The sequence below is a fragment of the Alligator mississippiensis genome, chromosome 11 (assembly GCF_030867095.1).
Source record: "Alligator mississippiensis isolate rAllMis1 chromosome 11, rAllMis1, whole genome shotgun sequence".
In the NCBI taxonomy this organism is placed as follows: domain Eukaryota; kingdom Metazoa; phylum Chordata; order Crocodylia; family Alligatoridae; genus Alligator; species Alligator mississippiensis.
Genome location: NC_081834.1, coordinates 43,845,857 through 43,865,002, shown reverse-complemented (window position 1 = coordinate 43,865,002; position 19,146 = coordinate 43,845,857). Strand labels below are relative to the sequence as shown.

At 48.0% G+C, this 19,146-nt stretch overlaps 1 protein-coding gene across 2 annotated transcripts in view; it reads right to left on the bottom strand.

Moving 5' to 3' along the window:
• The window catches only part of HCN4 (hyperpolarization activated cyclic nucleotide gated potassium channel 4), a 166,445-nt gene that overhangs the window by 50,918 nt on the left and 96,381 nt on the right, over positions 1-19,146 (bottom strand). For both annotated transcript variants that reach the window (XM_019499324.2, XM_014604470.3), the window contains exon 3: positions 9,869-10,030. In XM_019499324.2, the coding sequence (XP_019354869.1) occupies positions 9,869-10,030 (162 nt within the window). The remainder of the gene's footprint in view (positions 1-9,868; positions 10,031-19,146) is intronic.

Below are 19,146 nucleotides of genomic sequence, written 5' to 3'. Positions count from 1 at the left end.
TGCAATGGGTTAGTCCCATAGGGTCATATGTACGGTAATAGAAACTGCAGCCAATTTCTGCTCTACCCAAAAGCTGGGAAACAGGTAGGAGTTCCCACAAGTGACGTGGGTCCAGACAGCAATGTGGTAGCCCACTGATTTGTTGTGTTCTAGATTTGTGGGCTCATTTCTGATATACCATGGAGGTTAGGGACACTGGCAAAGGCAAGTTCCTGCCCAGGCAGGGGATTATTTTCAAGGAAAAATGTAGCTTCTCTCAAGGAGCAGCACAAGCACCTGTGACCATATGGCAAGGATGCAAAACACTGTCATGGTGAGAAGTCAAATAACACCTTGGGGACATTCTGTGCCATCTCTGCTCTGCACTGAAATGAACAGCAATAGCACCCTGGACCTGAGATAATAAAGGAGGATTGAATGCAGTAGAGTTAGAGGCTGCCTAGATGAGCTTGAATTTACAAGCCAAACCCAGGTGCATTGACTGCGTAGTGGTAGCTATCAGTCCTGGCCCCAAATCCTGGGGCCCCTGTAATTGCACTATCATTGCATGTGGGTATTACAATGAACACAAAAAATACCTTTGCTGTAGCCATTCACTGAAGTGCAAAACCCACACGTTTATTACTCTTCCATTCCTAGAAGATGCTAACATTATGAATCTGCCTGTGCCAAAAATATTAGGCAGAGCAGCTTGGAAAGTCTTTGAAGGCAGGATGGCTGATTGGTAGCTAGGTGAAGTATATCTAGGAAATAGCTCTATGACGCCTTTTTGGAGAGACCTTGCCTATATTAGGGATACTTCCTAAATATTTCCATTGCTTCAGCTCTGCTGATGTTAGCCACACTGAGAGCCCTGGTGTCGATGGGCCACCAGTGTTTTAAAACACCATGTAACCCTGCTCAGTGAAGGGGTCAGAGAGGCAGAAGACTCTTCTATACCAGGATTCCTAATGTTACTACCATCAGTGGAAAATTTTTAGGAAGCGTAATTATCATAAATAGAGCCAGGGTGTTGTGTTGCCATCTTTGAGCCATCAAGAAGACTTAAAACCTCCAGAGAGCATCACTGCCTTGTTTGGAGATAAACAAGTGGACAAAGACTCCAGCTAATCTTACCCAGGCTATATTCAGTTACAATATGCATGACAGTCCTGATTAGCACTTGCAACGAGAATCGACAAAGCAACAAAAACAGCAGCAAAATGCACACAGAAGAAGTAACCCATTCAGAGCCCCTTGAAGATACAGCTCCTTCCCGGCGCCAAACTGTCTGAGCTTGTCTTGCTAACAAAGAAGGAGTTAGTTTAACCTACTGCGTAGGAAAATGACTCCTGCCATCAAGACAACAGAGAAGACAATGTGGCAATTGCTGTCTCAGTTCCCCACTTGCTACACAACTGGCCGTCCATTGTGTCAGCAGGAACAATTATATCCAAAGGGAGTCAGGCATAGATCAGGGCAGGCAACATTTGCACCCTCTTAAGTGGATGGGAGTGTCAGCTTGTGGACAGGTTTCCTTAGGAGTCTTGTCAACATAGCTTGCCTGGGGGTATGAATTGAGCTACTGCATCCATCTGCAGGATGGCACCACCCCAGCCAGCCCCACCATTTGTTGAGGTTGGCCAGGCAGGATTGTGGGCTCCTGATGGACACATTTCTTTACCATTGAGCTCTTCTGCCATGCAGCAACCTAAGCCCTGAGGTGTCAAGAGCTGGGTCACCTTAGCAAGATCCTATTTGAAGGAATATTCTCTTCTCTCTGCTACAGGGTTTTACCCACAGTCCCTTTTCCTGTACCACCTTCCTTCTAGCAGTCATGAAGCCAACATTATAAAAAGCCCCACTGCTTACGCAGCATCACATGTGCTCCCTCATTATGAGACCTATGCCAGCCGCACTTTGCTGGCGGTCTGTATTATGGAGGTCAGACTGCAGTTTTGAGATTGTGGGCTGGACCGGTCACACTGGCCAAGCCATTGTCTGCCATGGCACATCACCTGCAAGGCGGGCAGCAGATTGACAGCCCCAATAATGCTGGCTGCCACCTGTGTCAGAGGGGCAGACAGCCACGTAGTCCCCCTCCCTCTCTGTGTAATGAACCTTCCCCATTAAATGGACATGTTCTTTTATTAAACTGCATTAGAGAAAGTGGGTCATTTGTCTGTGGGAGTGAGCAGAATGCTGATGCTGGGTAGAAGAGCTTCACAGGAGCCCCGGCACCAGATGCTAGAGTGTGACAGTGAGCTCTTTGGTACCCAGAAGAACTGAGAATACCCAGAAGAGCAGGATATTAGTACCAATAGATAGGAAAGGGGCGGGGGGGAGTGGGGGAAGGAGGGAGAATGGGGGGAGTGAAGAAGGTTGGGTACATTCATACATGCCCATGATTATCTGGGACTTGCTGACTGAGACACAGGCCTAGGATAAAATACCCCAGAAGAAATGATCTGGCCTGTAAATCAGGATTCACCATTAGAGATGAAAAACATAACAAAGTAAGTATGGAGTATCCAGCCTCAATGCTGAGTGCAAACCCAGAGAAGCAAACAGGGTGGCCCAGTTCGGGGTAGCTGCATGTGCCTTTAGATGCTCCAGATTGGGCAGGGGTGGTGTTACAGTGGAAGCACAGCTATCCCATGCAGTGACAGAAGCAAAGGCTGAGCACTGCGCTGAGGGGAGACAATAGAAAGTTTCACCCCACGCTGAGGAATGATGATGAAACGTCTCTACTGACTTTCTCTTTCTGGTTTTCTTACTGTGCTTCCCTCAAGTCTATTTCAGCTTGAAAGATCCCATCTTGGTACAAGATCCTGTCTCTAAGGCAGTGGTTTTCAATCTTTTTTCATTTGTGGGCCCCTTTGGAAATTTTGAATGGAGTTTCAGACCCCTTTGAATTGTAAGGGTGGGTATTCACACACTTTTGACTGATGATAGCCATCTTTTGAGGACCACTTAGACATAGTCTGTCTGAGGACCCCCAGGGGCCTGAGGACCACAGGTTGCTCTAAGGGAAGCACTCACCCTACCCACCACAGAGGCTGCTTCTGGGGTTCAACCTGGCAGTGGAGTGCAACATTACCCTTGGGTTTAGGATGGGAAGTGAAGAGCACTGTATCCAGATAGAACTGCAGGGGAAATTTAAGAAGAAAGGCTGCTGTTAGTCAGGTTAGGATGTGGACAAATCACCAGGGCTACACCCTGGCTTACAGTGAGATGTGCGGGGTACAACCATTTCATGGTGTCAGGCACTTTTAGGATCTGCTAAGTGCTTGGTGAGCTCAGTAAGCATAGAGGGCTCAGCACTTTGCAGAAGGTGCTCCTCACTGGGCACATCTGGGTCTTTAGGGTACATTTATACTGCTAAATAGGGCAACCATTAGGTCTGCCCTCTTGTTCCAATCATTCAATGATGCACATTAAGAAAACCTTAGCTCATTCCCCAACAGCAGTTCAGTCTCCTCCCAGAAGTGCTCCACCCACTGAGCTTCCCCCTAGTCAACACCCTCAATCTCCAACTGTGCATTTGACTTCACCCAGGTGCTGTAGTCTACAAAGCCTACGGTAGCCATAGCTACTTTATAAAGAGAATTTATGCCGGTACAGCTCATTCCTTCTCCTTGTAGGGTAATAGCTAACCTGTATAAGCACCTCCATACCAGTATAATTTCAGCTAGGGAAGGGGGCTAGTATTACTTGAACTCTCTTGGAACGGTGACAAGCAGTGCAGCTCACGTGTATAAACACGGCTTTTTCCCATTAAATACATTTAAAGCAAGAGAAAACTGATCTGCAGAATTGTCTGAACCTGCTTCAGGGATGTGGTCTTGAGGGCACATCTGAGGTTAACCTGCTTTAGAACATTCTCCTATTATTCAGGAAGCATCTGCATGGAGGAGATAACATGTTTTGGCCTTGTTTAGCGTCCCATAATCTGCTTGGCCTACCTACTCCTGCTCAAATATCCCTTCAGCACAGTTTGCAGAAGTCGCTGAAGGGATTGGGTGTCATTGCTTAGGGGACACTGGTGGTGCTGGAGGGGCATCCCATTGCAAGTGATTGAGCAAATCCATCATTGTGGCAGATCAGAGTGAGATGAAAAGATGCTCAGATAACTGCTGCCAAGCCCCTGGGTGGAGGCAGGAGGAGATCACAGTCCATAGGCAAAGAGACAGACCCTTTGGTCACCCACACTTGTGCCACTAACATTTCACAGCATTCAGAGGACAAATCAGCAGCAGCAAGACTGGGCTTCCCACTGGCTAAAAACATGCACCTAGAGATAAGGAAACACAGCCAACTTCAGTGTTTGCTTACAGTGGTAGGCAATGGTTTCCTGAAGGCCCTTATACCAAAGGTGAGGTATTCCACTCCACACCAAGCCCCTCTTATGACCTAATCACAGTGTAACGAGACCCCTGCCCTGCCCCCAGCCCCAACCAAATTATTTTGCTTTGGCCATATTTTATGAACCTTCCAGCTTCACCTTGGCAATGAGCCCATCTGGTGACAGCATCACTGTTTGGAGTTCACTAGAGCAGTGCTCAACCTTTTGGACCTCTGGGCCAAACGAATGATGTGGGGCCTCTGCAGGCCAGATTGGACTCCACGTGCCAGGATTGGGCCCTGCACTGCCCCTGCATGCCTAAATCAGGCCCTAGGGCCCTGCACTGTCCCTGCCTGACCCTGCTAGAGAGTACAGCTTACACAATGTTTTTTTTTCTGAGCTGTCAGACACTGGATAAAGTTTCCACACATCGCTGTGCTCTGCTGAGTGGTACCAGAACTGCTCAACTGTGAGTCATGGGCCCCGAGCTGAAACCAGAGATAGCTCACGGAGCAGGAACTGGTGGAAGAGCAGGGCTAGGGAGAGAGGAGCCGCAGGTCTGGATTGAAGTGGATCAGGACAGCTACAGGGATTGGACTAGCATAGCTGAGCTGCAGAGGCTGAGTAAGACACCTGAGGGAAGTTTGCACAAGCATATGCCTGTTTTTTGCTTATCTTCAGTCAGCGCTGCTAGCAGCTTTCACACACTGAAAGACCCCATAAAACTAGAGGACCAAAGACTTCCCTCCCCCTACTGATAAAAGTGGGGCTTCAGCTGCCCAAATATCCTAGAGCAAGGCAGGGAGGGCATGTGCTGGTTAGCTGGCCTGCTAGTCTGGATGCATGGAGAGAGGTGAGCATCCCTGGGGAGATTCATTCAGGAGCTGTCTGCCTTTAGCATACAGATGGGATCAGGCTCCCCTCCTGCTGCAGGAGGGAGGGAGCTGACCTTTTCACTCAGCCTTCCTGTGGCAAGGGGGAAGACCATTAATATTTCATAGACAAGGTCACCATATCTGACCGGGGGGATACTTGCCTCTCCTGAAGGATGTATCTGCTCAGTGCAATACCAGGCAGTCTGGCCATGTGCTTCTAGCAGCATTCAGGTCTCAGCAGAGCTCTGACTTCTGTGATTAGGAACTGCCAAGCAGGGTCCTATGGAGGTGCCTCCATGCAGGTCTCGCTGGTATTTTCCTTTTTTTAATAAAGTGCCCTGCAGGGAATCTAACACTGCTACCCTGAGACTGAGGCTGAGCAACTAATACTGGAAACAGTCTCCCCTGCCATTTCTGAGCCATAATGGGAGTCATGTAGTTGATCTCCCTGCACGTGCCAAAGAGTCTAGACCTTGGTGCAGCTGGGAAGGCTGGGCTCAGCCGGCTGGATTAGGCCTGAGGTCCATCTCACCCTGGCTGCTGCCTAGATGCTACAGAGATGCTACTAGATGCTACAGAGGTGCAATCCTGCTCTCCCCGGAGTCTGAGGCTGCCTCTACACATGCTCAGAGGTGAAGGGGGTGTGTTTTAATTAAAGTGGTTCCCAGACAGCTTCTCTAATTACCCTCACATGTATTAAGCCTCACCATGTTTCAAAATGGCCACGGGAGCACTTTAACTAAAGCTCATTCAATGAGGTTTAGTTAAAATGCCCCCGTGGCCATTTGGAAATGTGGGGGGCTTCATACATGTGACAGTGAGGCGATGCTAGAGCAGTCCGATTAGAACACAGAACAGACTCCATTAATCGATACTGCTTGGCCATCTTCTAATTAGAACGTGTTGGAGCACGTCTACAGGCAGCCTGAGACGAGGGCCTGCTTGGCTTCTGCTGGTAAAGGAACAGGCCTTTTGGAAGCAGCTGGGAAACAGCAACCCTTCTCTAGCAATTTTGGCATGAGTCTCTGTGGGTCTTGGCAGCTGAGTAGACAGCTAGGCTGGAAGCACCAAGGCAGAACTGTGAGCTGAGGTGCCAAAGCAGAGACACAAGAACCACTTGCAAAGCCTGAACTGACGTTTTGAGCCCCAAAATTCACTTCACTAGGTCTCAGTTTGCCTTTTGGGCAGTTGTGCAGCTAGGTCCCTTCTCTACCCAAATCAGTGCCCCCATCTCTGCTTACAAGACTCCCTTCTGCTCTCAGTTTTCTGTGCCCTGTCTCCCTCAGTCCCATTTTTTCCTTTCTTCAGTCCATTTATCATCAGGGCAATTCCTCACATGCAACAAACATGCTCATCCTCAGGGTTTTGACCGGGCTGGCAGAGAATTCTCCCAACTTGATTTTGCAGATCACTGAGTAAGCTCCGATTTTTCTATATGCAGTTTGGCTCTCTAATGGGTTCATTCTGTAGCCCACCAGAGAGGACCTGATTCCAAAGTCTGCAAATCACTGGGACAACCACAGCTTTAATTTCATGCACTGAATTAGCAATCTGTCTCATTCTTTATTTCTTCACTGTGGAATATTGGCAAATAATTGCACTGATAACTCCATCCTGCCTCTGTTGCTGGCCCGGCCCACAGAAACACGATGACAGTTGGAGAGTTTGGAAGCATCCGTTTTCTCAAGAGACAGGAGGTCAGAATCTGCTTATGAGAACTAATCATCAGAATTCCAGCACAGCTAATTGCTCTCATTAGTTAAACCCACTGGTTAAACTTTCTGCAGGTAGGGTTTTCCAGGGACTGCTACAGTGGCTGTGCTTTGCAGTCATATAGGGCACCAGAGAGGCCTCTACACTCCCCTAGACAGTCTACTGGGTTTTCTGAAACTCTGTTTCTGGGCTGGTTGCTTTCATTTTTAGATTTTGTTGTAGGGAAAGAGTGGAAAAAATGTTGACTTGATTAAGTCACAAAAAGAAAATACACATGACAAGTACGTTATCTGCATGTTTGGAGGCTCTAGGGCCTGCCACTCCCAGTCTGACTGCCTGCACCAGGCAGGTCTTCTGGGGGTATAGCACCTTCTGCCATCTCAGCCATGATCTCCTCCCTCTGGCATCCTGCACTTCCCCTGCTCACTGGCTCTTGCTGCTAAAAACAGTTTCCTGCCATCTAGACTAACGCGATTCTCCCTTAGCCATGACTCCTGCCATCTTCTGAGACTGAGAATCACTCCTTCCTTCCGTCACACGGATACCCTGGCAGTATTTATAGACTCTTATCCTGTCCTGCCCCAGCTTGCTCTTTTTTTAGGCTATATAAATTTAGCTCCCTCCCTCTTCATGCATCTCATGCTCTCATTCTGGTATATTTGTTGCTCATCTTTGCTCTAGGTGACACAAGCTGTCTTGTCAGGCTTCACAGCCTTGAGCGTCTCCATGTCCTTCAGCAACCTGGGATAGATCACATGCTTGGGAGCCATTGCATGTCCAACAACAGCTCTGCAGACCCATATTCAATTCACCTCTCACTCTCTGAGAGCCTATGGGTCTACAGGATACCTGCCTCTTCCCACCACCAAGGCTATCATAGGTAGCATGGAGGTTCCCATGGCCATATGCTCAACCGCCCCTTGTGAGATAAGGCAGGGCTACTATCCCTCTCATTTACTTGGGCAGCTTAGGCAGAAAGAGGCTAAGTAATTTGCCACACAGGACACATGGGGAAACTGTGGGAGAACAGGGACATGGACCCAGGTCTCCTTTAAACCCTGGACCATCTCTTCTCTAAAACTGGCTCCATCCCCGCTGTTTCCTGCCTTTCCTCAGATGTGGGGCTTCACATTCCCTGCACGCCCTGTGCCTCCAATCTCCTCTCCTCACCTTGCAGTTTGGTTCTGAGCTCCTCTGAGCTGGCCTTTGAATTCAGCATGCTCTTCACATGTGCCTGGATTTGCAGCTCCCTCCAGGTCCTGCAGTGGCTCTGTAGTGCCAGGCTGTTTGTAGGAGAGCGGTAATAGGGGGCAAAGCCTTCCCCCGCCAAGCTTGGGAGTGAGAACTGCATAAAAGATGCTCCCATTTAAGGGCTGCTCAGCACATTTAGTCTCCTTTCAGTTCTTGGGGGCCATTAAACACTCCTGGCAGGGTCAGTACTGACTAGCAAAAGAGACGCAGCCACCTTTCCACACCTGTAGGCATAACTGAGAGAAGCTAGAGACGCTTCAGCCAGAGAGGAGTCACATGATCCAGTGACTGGGGCTCTGGGAGTCAGGAAACATAGGTTCAAATCCCAGCCCTGTCACAATTTTGGGCAACTCACTCCTCTTCTGTGCACATGTTTCCCCTAAGGCTGTCTCTTCCTGTTTAGACTGTAGGTTCTTCAGGGCAAAGGCTTGTCCCTTGGTGCCTGTAGGACAGCCAACACACAATGGGACGCTAGTCGCTATCAGCATCAAAATAAAAAGGGCAGCACAATTATACAGATAATACCCATGTTGTGCTTCTTCTGTACCTAAATAAAGGACTCCAGGCTCTATTTCCATCACTCTGGCACCTTTCACTAACAGGAGGTGAACAACTGCTACAGCAGTAAGAGCAAAATGAACCTCCAGGAAAGGAAGGCTTGTGGCTGCAAACTCAGCAGGGGTACAGGCAGCACGTGCCCACAGCACCGCTCCAGGGAGGTAGGGGAAGCTAGCAGCCCTTTTTAATTTGGAGTTTCTTTCTGCATCAGTGCCTGATTTTTAAGAAGAAATTGGCTGAGAGAATCCAGAGGTTAAGAGCTACAATAAGAGGCAATTTTTAAGGTTTGTCAGTTTTTCTGCTTAATCAACTGGACACTGTCCCTTTGAATAAAGGATCCTGAATTCCCCAACAAATTTTGAAAGGCACCATGAGCTCACTGGGCACTTACCATATGTTATATATCTCACCCATAACAAACAGTGCAGATTGCAAAAGAGCCCTGGCTATTGCTAGGAGGCCGAGACATTGCTCCTTGCAGGGGAAGTTACAGTGCTGCTCAGTGTGGTTTATTCTCCAGGTGTGATGCAAGCCTAGATTTACTCTGCACTGCAGTCCATAAGATGGGCAGGGGGAAGGGCAAACACACCTGTCTTACACCTGGGCACCAAGCAAGTTGAATGATGACATCCAGGCTGCAGCAGGGGTGGTGTCAAGGAAGTCGAATTAATGGTTTAGACCCAGGCTTTCCCGAGTCACTGGGCCTCCCTGGACTTGCCATTGCCAGCTCCCAGCACAGAAGAGGGTTGGTGTACCTCCTTTTCTCGAAGCCTTGCCCTTGCCCTCTCCTGCCAGTAGGGGGAGCCAGGCTCCCAACTTCTATGTGCGGCCAGCAGCAGGCTCCAGTGCAGCTCTGCCCCCATTGGCGTCTAGCTCCTCAATCCTCTGCCTCCCGCACCACAGAGGACCCTCCATAGAGCATCCCATCTCCCGTCCCAATGCCGAGACCCTAGGGGATGGCTGGAGAGACGAGGAAGGGAGAGTAGTAGGAGGAAGAGTAGGGCTGCTGGACAGGTTGGGAGATGCTACGTGTCTGCAGATGGTGGGGGTGACCAGAATGGGGATGCTTGGTTACAGGGGCTTTTGGAAATGATTTTTTTGGTGGGGAGGGGAAAGGGGAAAGAAGGGTCAAAGACTGGGCACTTACCACCATGCGGTTGAGGGACACCCAGCAGTCGTCAGGGAAGTCCTGCAGCATGGGCACCAGGAACTGGAGGCAGCCGTCCCAATGACACAGCAGCAGCATCATGCCGATGAGGTTGACGATCCGCACCACCGCGCTCGCCAGGTCATAGGTCATGTGGAAGATCTGCAAGGGCCGACGGAAGGTGGTTAGCACGTGGCTCCCCTGCCAACCCAACACTGCAAGGAGACACCAAGCACCCAGGGCCAAGAGCCATGCTCCACCATGACACACCCATACAGCTTTGGAGCACAGAACCCCTTTGAAGGTTGTCTGCTGTGTAGCTGTAGGATTCCCAGCTATGGATAACAGAAGTGGCATGTTGTGCCTTTACAACCACACTCACACCTCCCCATGAGCCTCAGAGAGACGGCAGAGTTAGTGTTCCTGTCTCTTTTTCCTGTGCCCCCATCTATATTTTCCTTTCCCCTTCTGCTTTTCCATGCCTTTCTCTCTCAGGCCCTCTAGAAAGCCTGGCAGGCACACGCATACCCCACTTTGTGACACAAGGGAGTAGGCTGAAGGCATCTCAAGGCAAAGCTAAGTTGGTTCTCTTGGTTGGGATCAGTCATTACAGACAAATTAGTGGAGCCAGTCAGAAAATGGGTTTAATCATCCACTATCCCCCCCATCCTGCCCCACCACTTTATTTTTCATCAAAATTTCATTTTGTTTGCAAAAAAAAAAGTTTTCCAACCCATTTTGCAAAATAACTAGGACGTGAGCGATTTTGTGAGCAACATCTGCTCTTTGACAATTCACTTGTTCATTACATCTCTCCAGGGAACAACTAGGGAGATAATTCCTGCTTGCCCCCGCTTTTGATTTCTGGCCTTGTAGATTATAAACCCTCCAGGGCAGACGTTGTCTCCATATGTGTCCCGGCATTTATTCACATAGCACAGAGTCACCTTAAACCAGCCAGAGGTTTCCAAGGGAGAATTCTCCATAGTTGCCTCCTACATGAGCTACCCCCTTCACTTCCCACCTGAGGAGGAGGAGGTGAGGTTGCTGGAGAAGAAGGATGCATGGCAGAAAGGACCTATACTGCACCCAGTCCTTGGTTAACATGAGGGGCCTCATATAAAGATCTTCATTTTGAACCAGAGAGAGTTCAGCAGCCTTTAGTCAAGAGATGCAACTGGCTCTCTGCAGCTACCTGTCGAAGTTACAACAGGGCCAAAATATTCCCCCCACTATTGTAGTCAAAAGTAAAATGTACCCAAAAGGCCGTGCATCATGGCTGGCTGTCCACCTGGTGGGCACCATCTCCTAGGAGCAACTAGCATTCTGGAGACTCTGGGTCTTGCTTGGCTCTCTTTCAATGCCCTGCTCTGTAGCAATAGCCACAGCATTGTGGGTGGATGGAGAAGAGAGCCTCAGCAAAGCATGGCCAAATGCAATGCATCTTAGAAATGCAAAACTCTAAAGCTCTTGGTTCAGAGATGGTACCTTTTATTAGGCCAACTAAGAAATCTGGTCTAATAAAAGGCATCATCTGTGAACCAAGAGTTTTAGAGTTTTGTATTTCTTTTTGTCTCAGACCAACACGGCCACCAGATACGTCCCTGACACACACTTTAGAACCCACAGCAAAGTTTCCTGTGCTTCTATTACAGATCTGACGCCTGAGATGGACTCCAAGACCCAGCATGCCATAGTACACCTTTTTATACAGCCTATTTGGAGCTAGACAGAACAGTGTATGCCCATTCTTGCTAAATTAGGGGCAGCCCTTTAGCCTCTGTTGGCATAGCCCCTAGCTAAACAAGCTGCTTGCTGAAGATCAGTGGTTTTCAACCCTTCGTCACCGCATACCCCTTTATCAGCAAAATACTGCTGCAGTGCTTATACCCACTAAACCCAACATGTCTCTGCATGTTTATTCCTTAGGAGGAGTGTTGACACTGATGGCAATGCATGACAATGCCATTACTCACCAATCAGGAGCTCCACCAACATTATTATTTAAGCACGTACCCCATGGTACCCAAGTGCCATGTGCCCCAGTTTGAAAACCATTGCTATAGAGAAACTGCGTCAGATTCTGCTCGAAGCTACAGAGCTGTGACTTTCAGCTAGCTGCCCAGCCATGTTAGGCTTACTCTTGAACTAACTGTGGCCAGTGAGAAAACACCGCTGCAGGATACATCAGCCTCTCTAGTAAATCTGGCCAATGCTGGATTCAGGAAGGAGGCAGCCCTTGCTCCCATAGCATGTAAATCTCTTCATGCTCCTTCACACAGTGAACAGAGGTATTTCCATCCCACCCCAAACACATCTGGTATCCGCTCTCTGTGCCGATGGGTTGCCATGGCAATCTGTAGCAGACCAAGGATGGATGGAGGCATCACATTCATGACCGAGCTCTGCTTGCCCCTCAAGCCCTGGAGCCTGGCCTAGGGAAATGTTGGATGCTGCTCTCCATGTGCAGGGATGCTGCTGCAGCCAGCAGGGGAATGAAATATTTAGACAGACGTATGTGAATAGAGTGTGCAGACTTCTCACCATCAGCTGCCTCACACCAAATGTGTCTGTTGCCCCTCATCGGGAGGCCTCCTTCCCACTCCTCACAGTGTGAATCTATGCACAGCCCGACTGTTTCACAGATTAGCCCACAATCTGTTCACAAAATTTCTTAACTTATTTTAACTGAGTTCAATGCTAAGGAACAGGAAGAGCTGAATGGCACCACTGAGAAACAGGCACAGCATGGACAGGACATTGGCAAGGCAAGAGATTCACTCTAGAGGGATATGACCTCTAGACATTGGTGACAGACAGGGGGGACAAGGCTGAACTCCTCAACGAGTTCCTTGCCTCAGTGTTCCTAAGCGAGGGGCAGGACAAGGCTCTCACTGGGATTGTAGAGAGGCAGCAGCAAGGCGCCAGACTACCATGCGTAGACCCTGAGATGGTGCAGAGTCACTTGGAAGAACTGGATGCCTTTAAGTCGGCAGGCCCGGATGGGCTCCATCCGAGGGTGCTGAAGGCACTGGCCGACATCATTGCAGAGCCGCTGGCGGGAATATTCGAACGCTCGTGGCGCACGGGCCAAGTCCCGGAGGACTGGAAAAAGGCTAACGTGGTCCCCATTTTCAAAAAGGGGAGGAAGGAGGACCCGGGCAACTATAGGCCAGTCAGTCTCACCTCCATCCTTGGTAAAGTCTTTGAAAAAATTATCAAGGCTCACATTTGTGAGAGCCCGGCAGGGCAAATTATGCTGAGGGGAAACCAGCACGGGTTTGTGGCGGGCAGATCGTGCCTGACCAATCTAGTCTCTTTCTATGACCAGGTTACGAAACACCTGGACACAGGAGGAGGGGTAGATGTCGTATACTTAGACTTCAGGAAGGTCTTCGATTCGGTATCCCACCCCATACTGGTGAACAAGTTAAGAGGCTGTGATGTGGATGATAACACAGTCCGGTGGGTGGCGAATTGGCTGGAGGGTCGCACCCAGAAAGTCGTGGTGGATGGGTCGGTCTCGACCTGGAAGGGTATGGGCAGTGGGGTCCCGCAGGGCTCGGTCCTTGGACCGATACTCTTTAATGTCTTCATCACCGACTTGGACGAGGGAGTCAAATGTACTCTGTCCAAGTTTGCAGATGACACAAAGCTATGGGGAGAAGTGGACACACCGGAGGGCAGGGAACAGCTGCAGGCAGACCTGGATAGGTTGGACAAGTGGGCAGAAAACAACAGGATGCAGTTCAACAAGGAGAAATGCAAAGTGCTGCACCTAGGGAGGAAAAATGTCCAGCACACCTACAGCCTAGGGAATGACCTGCTGGGTGGCACAGAGGTGGAAAGGGATCTTGGAGTCCTAGTGGACTCCAAGATGAACATGAGTCGGCAGTGTGACGAAGCCATCAAAAAAGCCAATGGCACTTTATCGTGCATCAGCAGATGCATGACGAATAGGTCCAAGGAGGTGATACTTCCCCTCTATCGGGCGCTGGTCAGACCGCAGTTGGAGTACTGCATGCAGTTCTGGGCGCCACACTTCAAGAAGGATGCGGATAACCTGGACAGGATACAGCGAAGGGCCACTCGTATGGTCAAGGGCCTGCAGACCAAGCCTTACGAGGAGAGACTAGAGAAACTGGACCTTTTCAGCCTCCGCAAGAGAAGGTTGAGAGGCGACCTTGTGGCTGCCTTTAAGTTCATCACGGGGGCACAGAAGGGAATTGGTGAGGATTTATTCACCAAGGCGCCCCCGGGGATTACAAGAAACAATGGCCACAAGCTAGCAGAGAGCAGATTTAGATTGGACATTAGGAAGAACTTCTTCACAGTTCGAGTGGCCAAGGTCTGGAACGGGCTCCCAAGGGAGGTGGTGCTCTCCCCTACCCTGGGGGTCTTCAAGAGGAGGTTAGATGAGTATCTAGTTGGGGTCATCTGGACCCAGCACTCTTTCTTGCTTATGCAGGGGGTCGGACTCGATGATCTATTGAGGTCCCTTCCGACCTTAACATCTATGAATCTATGAATCTATGACCCTGTCTACCTAAAGGACCTCACAGCATTGCCCACGCATGTTGGGGTCTTAGCCCAGCCCTGCGCTCTCCACACCCAAGTCTGGTAATGCATCTCATTTCTAACCTTCACCTCTCCACCCATTATCATCTTCCTAACAGAGCGCTGTCAAAGGGGTCTCCACCCTGAGTTGCTGTTCCACTGCTATCACACTCTTGGGCTTTTCCTAGCAAAGGCTGCCTTACAGTCACACTGAATCAGGTGGTGGGTTTCCAACATGGATTTAAATGTCAGAGACACCCACCTACCTCACTCACCCTTATAGCTTTAGTTCAATCTAGATTCAATTCTTCAGAGGGACAGAAACCCCTTAAATGCACCTAGCTGAGCTATGCTAAGAAATGTGATGTAAGAATGAAAAGACATTTTCATGTCTTCTTGTTATAAACAGGAGCCAATATTGAAATAATTAACAAAGGCTGAAAGAATCAACCGTAGTACTTACCAGGTGATAAACATTTTTGAAGCACGGCCTTATTTCACTGCTTTCTTGCTTGTAAGGATGAAGCCATTGTCCACAACTGCATGTTGGAATCAAGTAACACGGTTCTGTTACCTGCTCTTCAGCAGACTTTCCTGGCAAGTCACTGTCTCTCTGTGCCTCAGTTCTGCAATCAGAGAGTAGCAACTACCCTACTACACAGGGTTGCTTTGAGGATAAATGCATTAAAAGACTGTGAGAGGCTCTGATACTATTGCAATGGGCCCTAAATAAATAGAGGTAGGCAGTGAGACAGACAGTTGTTTCACTGTTTCTGTCCCCCATCATTAATCCCTCTTTATAGCTTCCTCTGTTTGCAGGGTATTGCCAGATAGAACGGAGCCAAAAAAATATAAGAAAAAACATTTTAACAATATTTCTGACAGAAGCAAGAAGTGCCCACAATCCTACATGACAGACTGTTCTAAGCAAGCTAACTCATTTTGGCTGACCTGACACGTTAAAGTTGTACAAATAAATCATAAAGAATAATTTGACTGGTTTGAAAGGAATCTGGCATAATCAAAAGCCAATCGGGGCTGGTCTTTTAATGAAGCTCAAAGCTATGATTGGTAAAAGGTATTTTTCCTTGGCAGGATTTTACAGAATGAGTGGCATTTCCTCTCCTATGGATAGTCCTGCTTCATGCCTAGGAACTCTGCCTATGGGGAGAGAGAAGTCTGGTGTCAGATTTAGGAAGAGCCTTTTCTCTTTAATCTTTCAAAAATGACAAATAAAAAATCTTGGGAAACGGATGGCTCTGGGGATTGGTAGAGTGATATACAGAGCTTTTCACTTCTCAGCTGGGTTTTGGATGTTTTCCAGTTCAGCTGGGAAGGAAAGCTTTTGCCATCTGATGCATGCTCAGAAGGCAGTGTGAACCCACTGATCTGGGAGTCTCAGCTCACCTGGTGGACACACATCTACCTTCACTAGAGAAGCTGTTTGTTCATCCCTTCTTCTCCCCCCGGGCTCCTTGGCACAAGTCTCAGCACCCGACCAAAGGCTCAAACGGCCATATGGAATTGCCCTTTCCACCTCAGAGCTGATCAAAGAGGAAACTTGTCAACAAGCCAATGCAGACATTTTCCATGCTGCCACTGCTATGCTGTACCTGTTCTATGGGCAGAAGGCAGCAGCCTCCAGGGCTGTCTGCTCATGAAATACCTTCACTCAAAGAGGCAAATGAGAAAAACATGCACCCTTTGGGAGCAGAGCAATAACAGCAAGGGGTTGGGGTGAAGGCTCTTGACTGAGATGACATCCCCATTGTGAATGTCTCTCCAGTTGTAGGAAATACAGACCCCAACTGCTTAGCAGAGAATTTCAAAGCTGCTGTTTCACCCACCACTCTGCCTTGCTGCCCTCTCACTTGCCAGGCAGAGATGGGGAAGGGGCATTCTCGAGTAGGTGTCCCCCAGCACTGGGGATACTGCTGTAGTTGTATTGTCATCAGTGGTGACCTTCTAGGCTCCCTTCCCTGCTTTTATACCCAGCCCCTGCACTGGGTCCCCAAGCCTCACAGTTCCCTGGATTGTCCACGCTCTCAGTCTTTCAGCTGCTTGTGATTTGAGTGACTGGGGCTTGGAGGAGGAAGAATAGCTCATGCTCAGTCTCTGACCTTATGTTTCCCTGGGCAGTGTCTGACAGAGCCAATGGCCTCAACTTGTAGCTGTCCAAAAAAGGTTGTGACTGGGAATCCCAGTTATGAAAGTCGGCTGTACTCAGCCAAAGGGGACTTGGTAATGTCTCATAAAAGGACAGCACTAGGAGAGAGACTGCAAAGCATTGCAGCAGGGCTGAGAAACCACCCCCTATAAGGCAGCTTTTCGTTATTGAAGTGCCTTGTCTGGGCTCTCTGCCTCTAACGAGACATCCGCGTGGGTCCTAGTGATGCAGGTTTGAAAGCTTGCCAGCACAAACAATACCAAATACACTGCGACCAGCTGTATTACTCACCAGGCCTGCCCTGTACTGGGACAATCCTTAACTGCTCATTGCAGTCTGGATTGCTCATTTAAGATGAACTAATTGGGCCAGAGGTTTGGCAACCAAGGTCTTGCTCTCTTTAAGACTGAGCTATATTAACTAAACATATTTTTTCTAAGCCCATTTAAATAAACTAGAGCATGACGTGATAGGACAGTGGTATAAGCAATTCTAATAAATACTCAACATAAATTTATGATTAAAATCTAAAAATATCCTTTTGAAGAAAACAATGAAGGGGACAGAAGAAATCAAGACAACGAAAGTTATACATCAAACAAACCTGTAGAACATTTTTTCCTACTATTTAGTTGGTCTAATAAAAGATATCACATTTACCCAAAGACCCTTGTCTGCCAAACAAACCTCTAAGCACTCCAGAGGTCAGAGTTAAGTTTTTTGTGTTGTGACAAAATATATATTTAGTTATGTTTGAACATAATAATATGTCTATTGAGTATTTGATTGATATGAGATTTAGGATGCCATTAGCTATTTAAACCTTTATTTGGGTTTTGCAAATGATATGTCAAGGGAGTACAGACTGGTTGCTTTTTGTATTTATTTAGCAACTTTAAAACCAAGTGTCCTGTTTCTTAAGATACAAGACCTGAGGGACTGCTTGAATTTAAAATTCAATTAGATCAATTTTCTGCACTTTGCATTGTCACTTAGACCAGCGCAGAGTGACTGCTAAACACTACTGCAGTGATGCAGTAGAATTTTGTCCTCACTTTCCACTGCTGGAAATGACAGTACAACCCACTGAGTAAAAGGCAATTATAGCTGATCAGCTTTGCTCGTGCCCTGTTCATTTTGAAGCACTCGAGTCTTATTCACAATGTAGCGCAGAGACAATTGAACAAAACTGCTAACGCACAAGCAGTTGTGGTGTGGGACGCTTGCAACAGAAATGCACATTTACATTTTTGACCCTACATTCCTACAAGAGCTCTGTTGAGAAAGATACTTTAGACATGGCCTGTGACACAGCAGGGGAAAGAAACTCCTTAAAAATGCTCTCTCTCCTTAAATGGCTTTTTTCCCCTAATAGACTCTTAAGTTTCATTGGCTCAAGCCAGCATTCCTCTTGATTACAAGGCTCAGGCTCAGCCAATCAAATAACAGAAACAATCCTGCCTGGCTATTTTTTTTTCCTGAAAACTACAAGTTAAAGAATGTTTGGAGCAAGGTGTTTCTAACCAACCTGTGGAATGAAACAGAACCAAAAGGAAAAAAAACAATTAAATAGGTAAATTCACATAAATACATGAATTTAGAGGAAATTGCCATCAGGCCAAGGACATCCCAAAAGCAGGGAAAGAGGCTAAATGCATCAGGGAACATTTGAACCCCTCTTGGAGCACTACCGCCTGTTCTCTAGGGTAGAGGACAGGGGCAGCACTGCATGGCCCTCTCCGGCTGCACTTGCCTAGGGTCCATCCTGACAAAGAAGGGACAGATTAAGCTGAGTCAATAACCTGTAGTTCTCTTGGAGGATCTCCCATCAAAACACTGACAAGACCTCACACTGCTGGTTTATAAGAGCTCCTTAGGCCATAGCTTTAACTGCTATTGCTCCAGACCAATGTGCAAGGTACCTTGACTGCTCAAGGGGATGTTATTTTTGTTATCTAGGGCTTGCTATTGCAAGATGGTAAAACCTGGCATTTCCTACAAATGCATGCCAAAAGTCATTTTCTCCAGCCCCAGCAACAGTGCTAGTGACATAACACTGGAATCTCCTGCATGCCCCGGCTGCTAACAGAAAACAGGATGTGCTACCTAAGAGGAGAAAAGGTAAAATATGCATCTTCCTCTGTGCACAAATGTCATGAGAGGGCTTTTCCCTAGGAAACTATGTTAGCATACCAGTATTGTATACTCATCAGAGCACTGATGCATGAAAGCCTCTACGTCATTCAGGACCAAACACCTCGCTCAACTAATTTAGGTACTATGGGGATGCACAGAACATAAGAACCAGGTTGGACAATGTAGAGCTCAAAGAATCAACCCAGTAGTGCACTGAGTAAACCAGACCCACACACTGGGGAACCTGACTGCATTTTACCAACTGTGCTGCAGCTCTCAGTTGCTTCTTTTGCATTCCTTCCCGCAGTGCTACTGATGAACAAAGATGCATCAGTGTCTCTTATTTATACCTGACCGAGGTTGCCTGTTTTGTCTCTCAATAATGTCACAAGTCAAGCTGTGCAAGAAATTAGGCAAA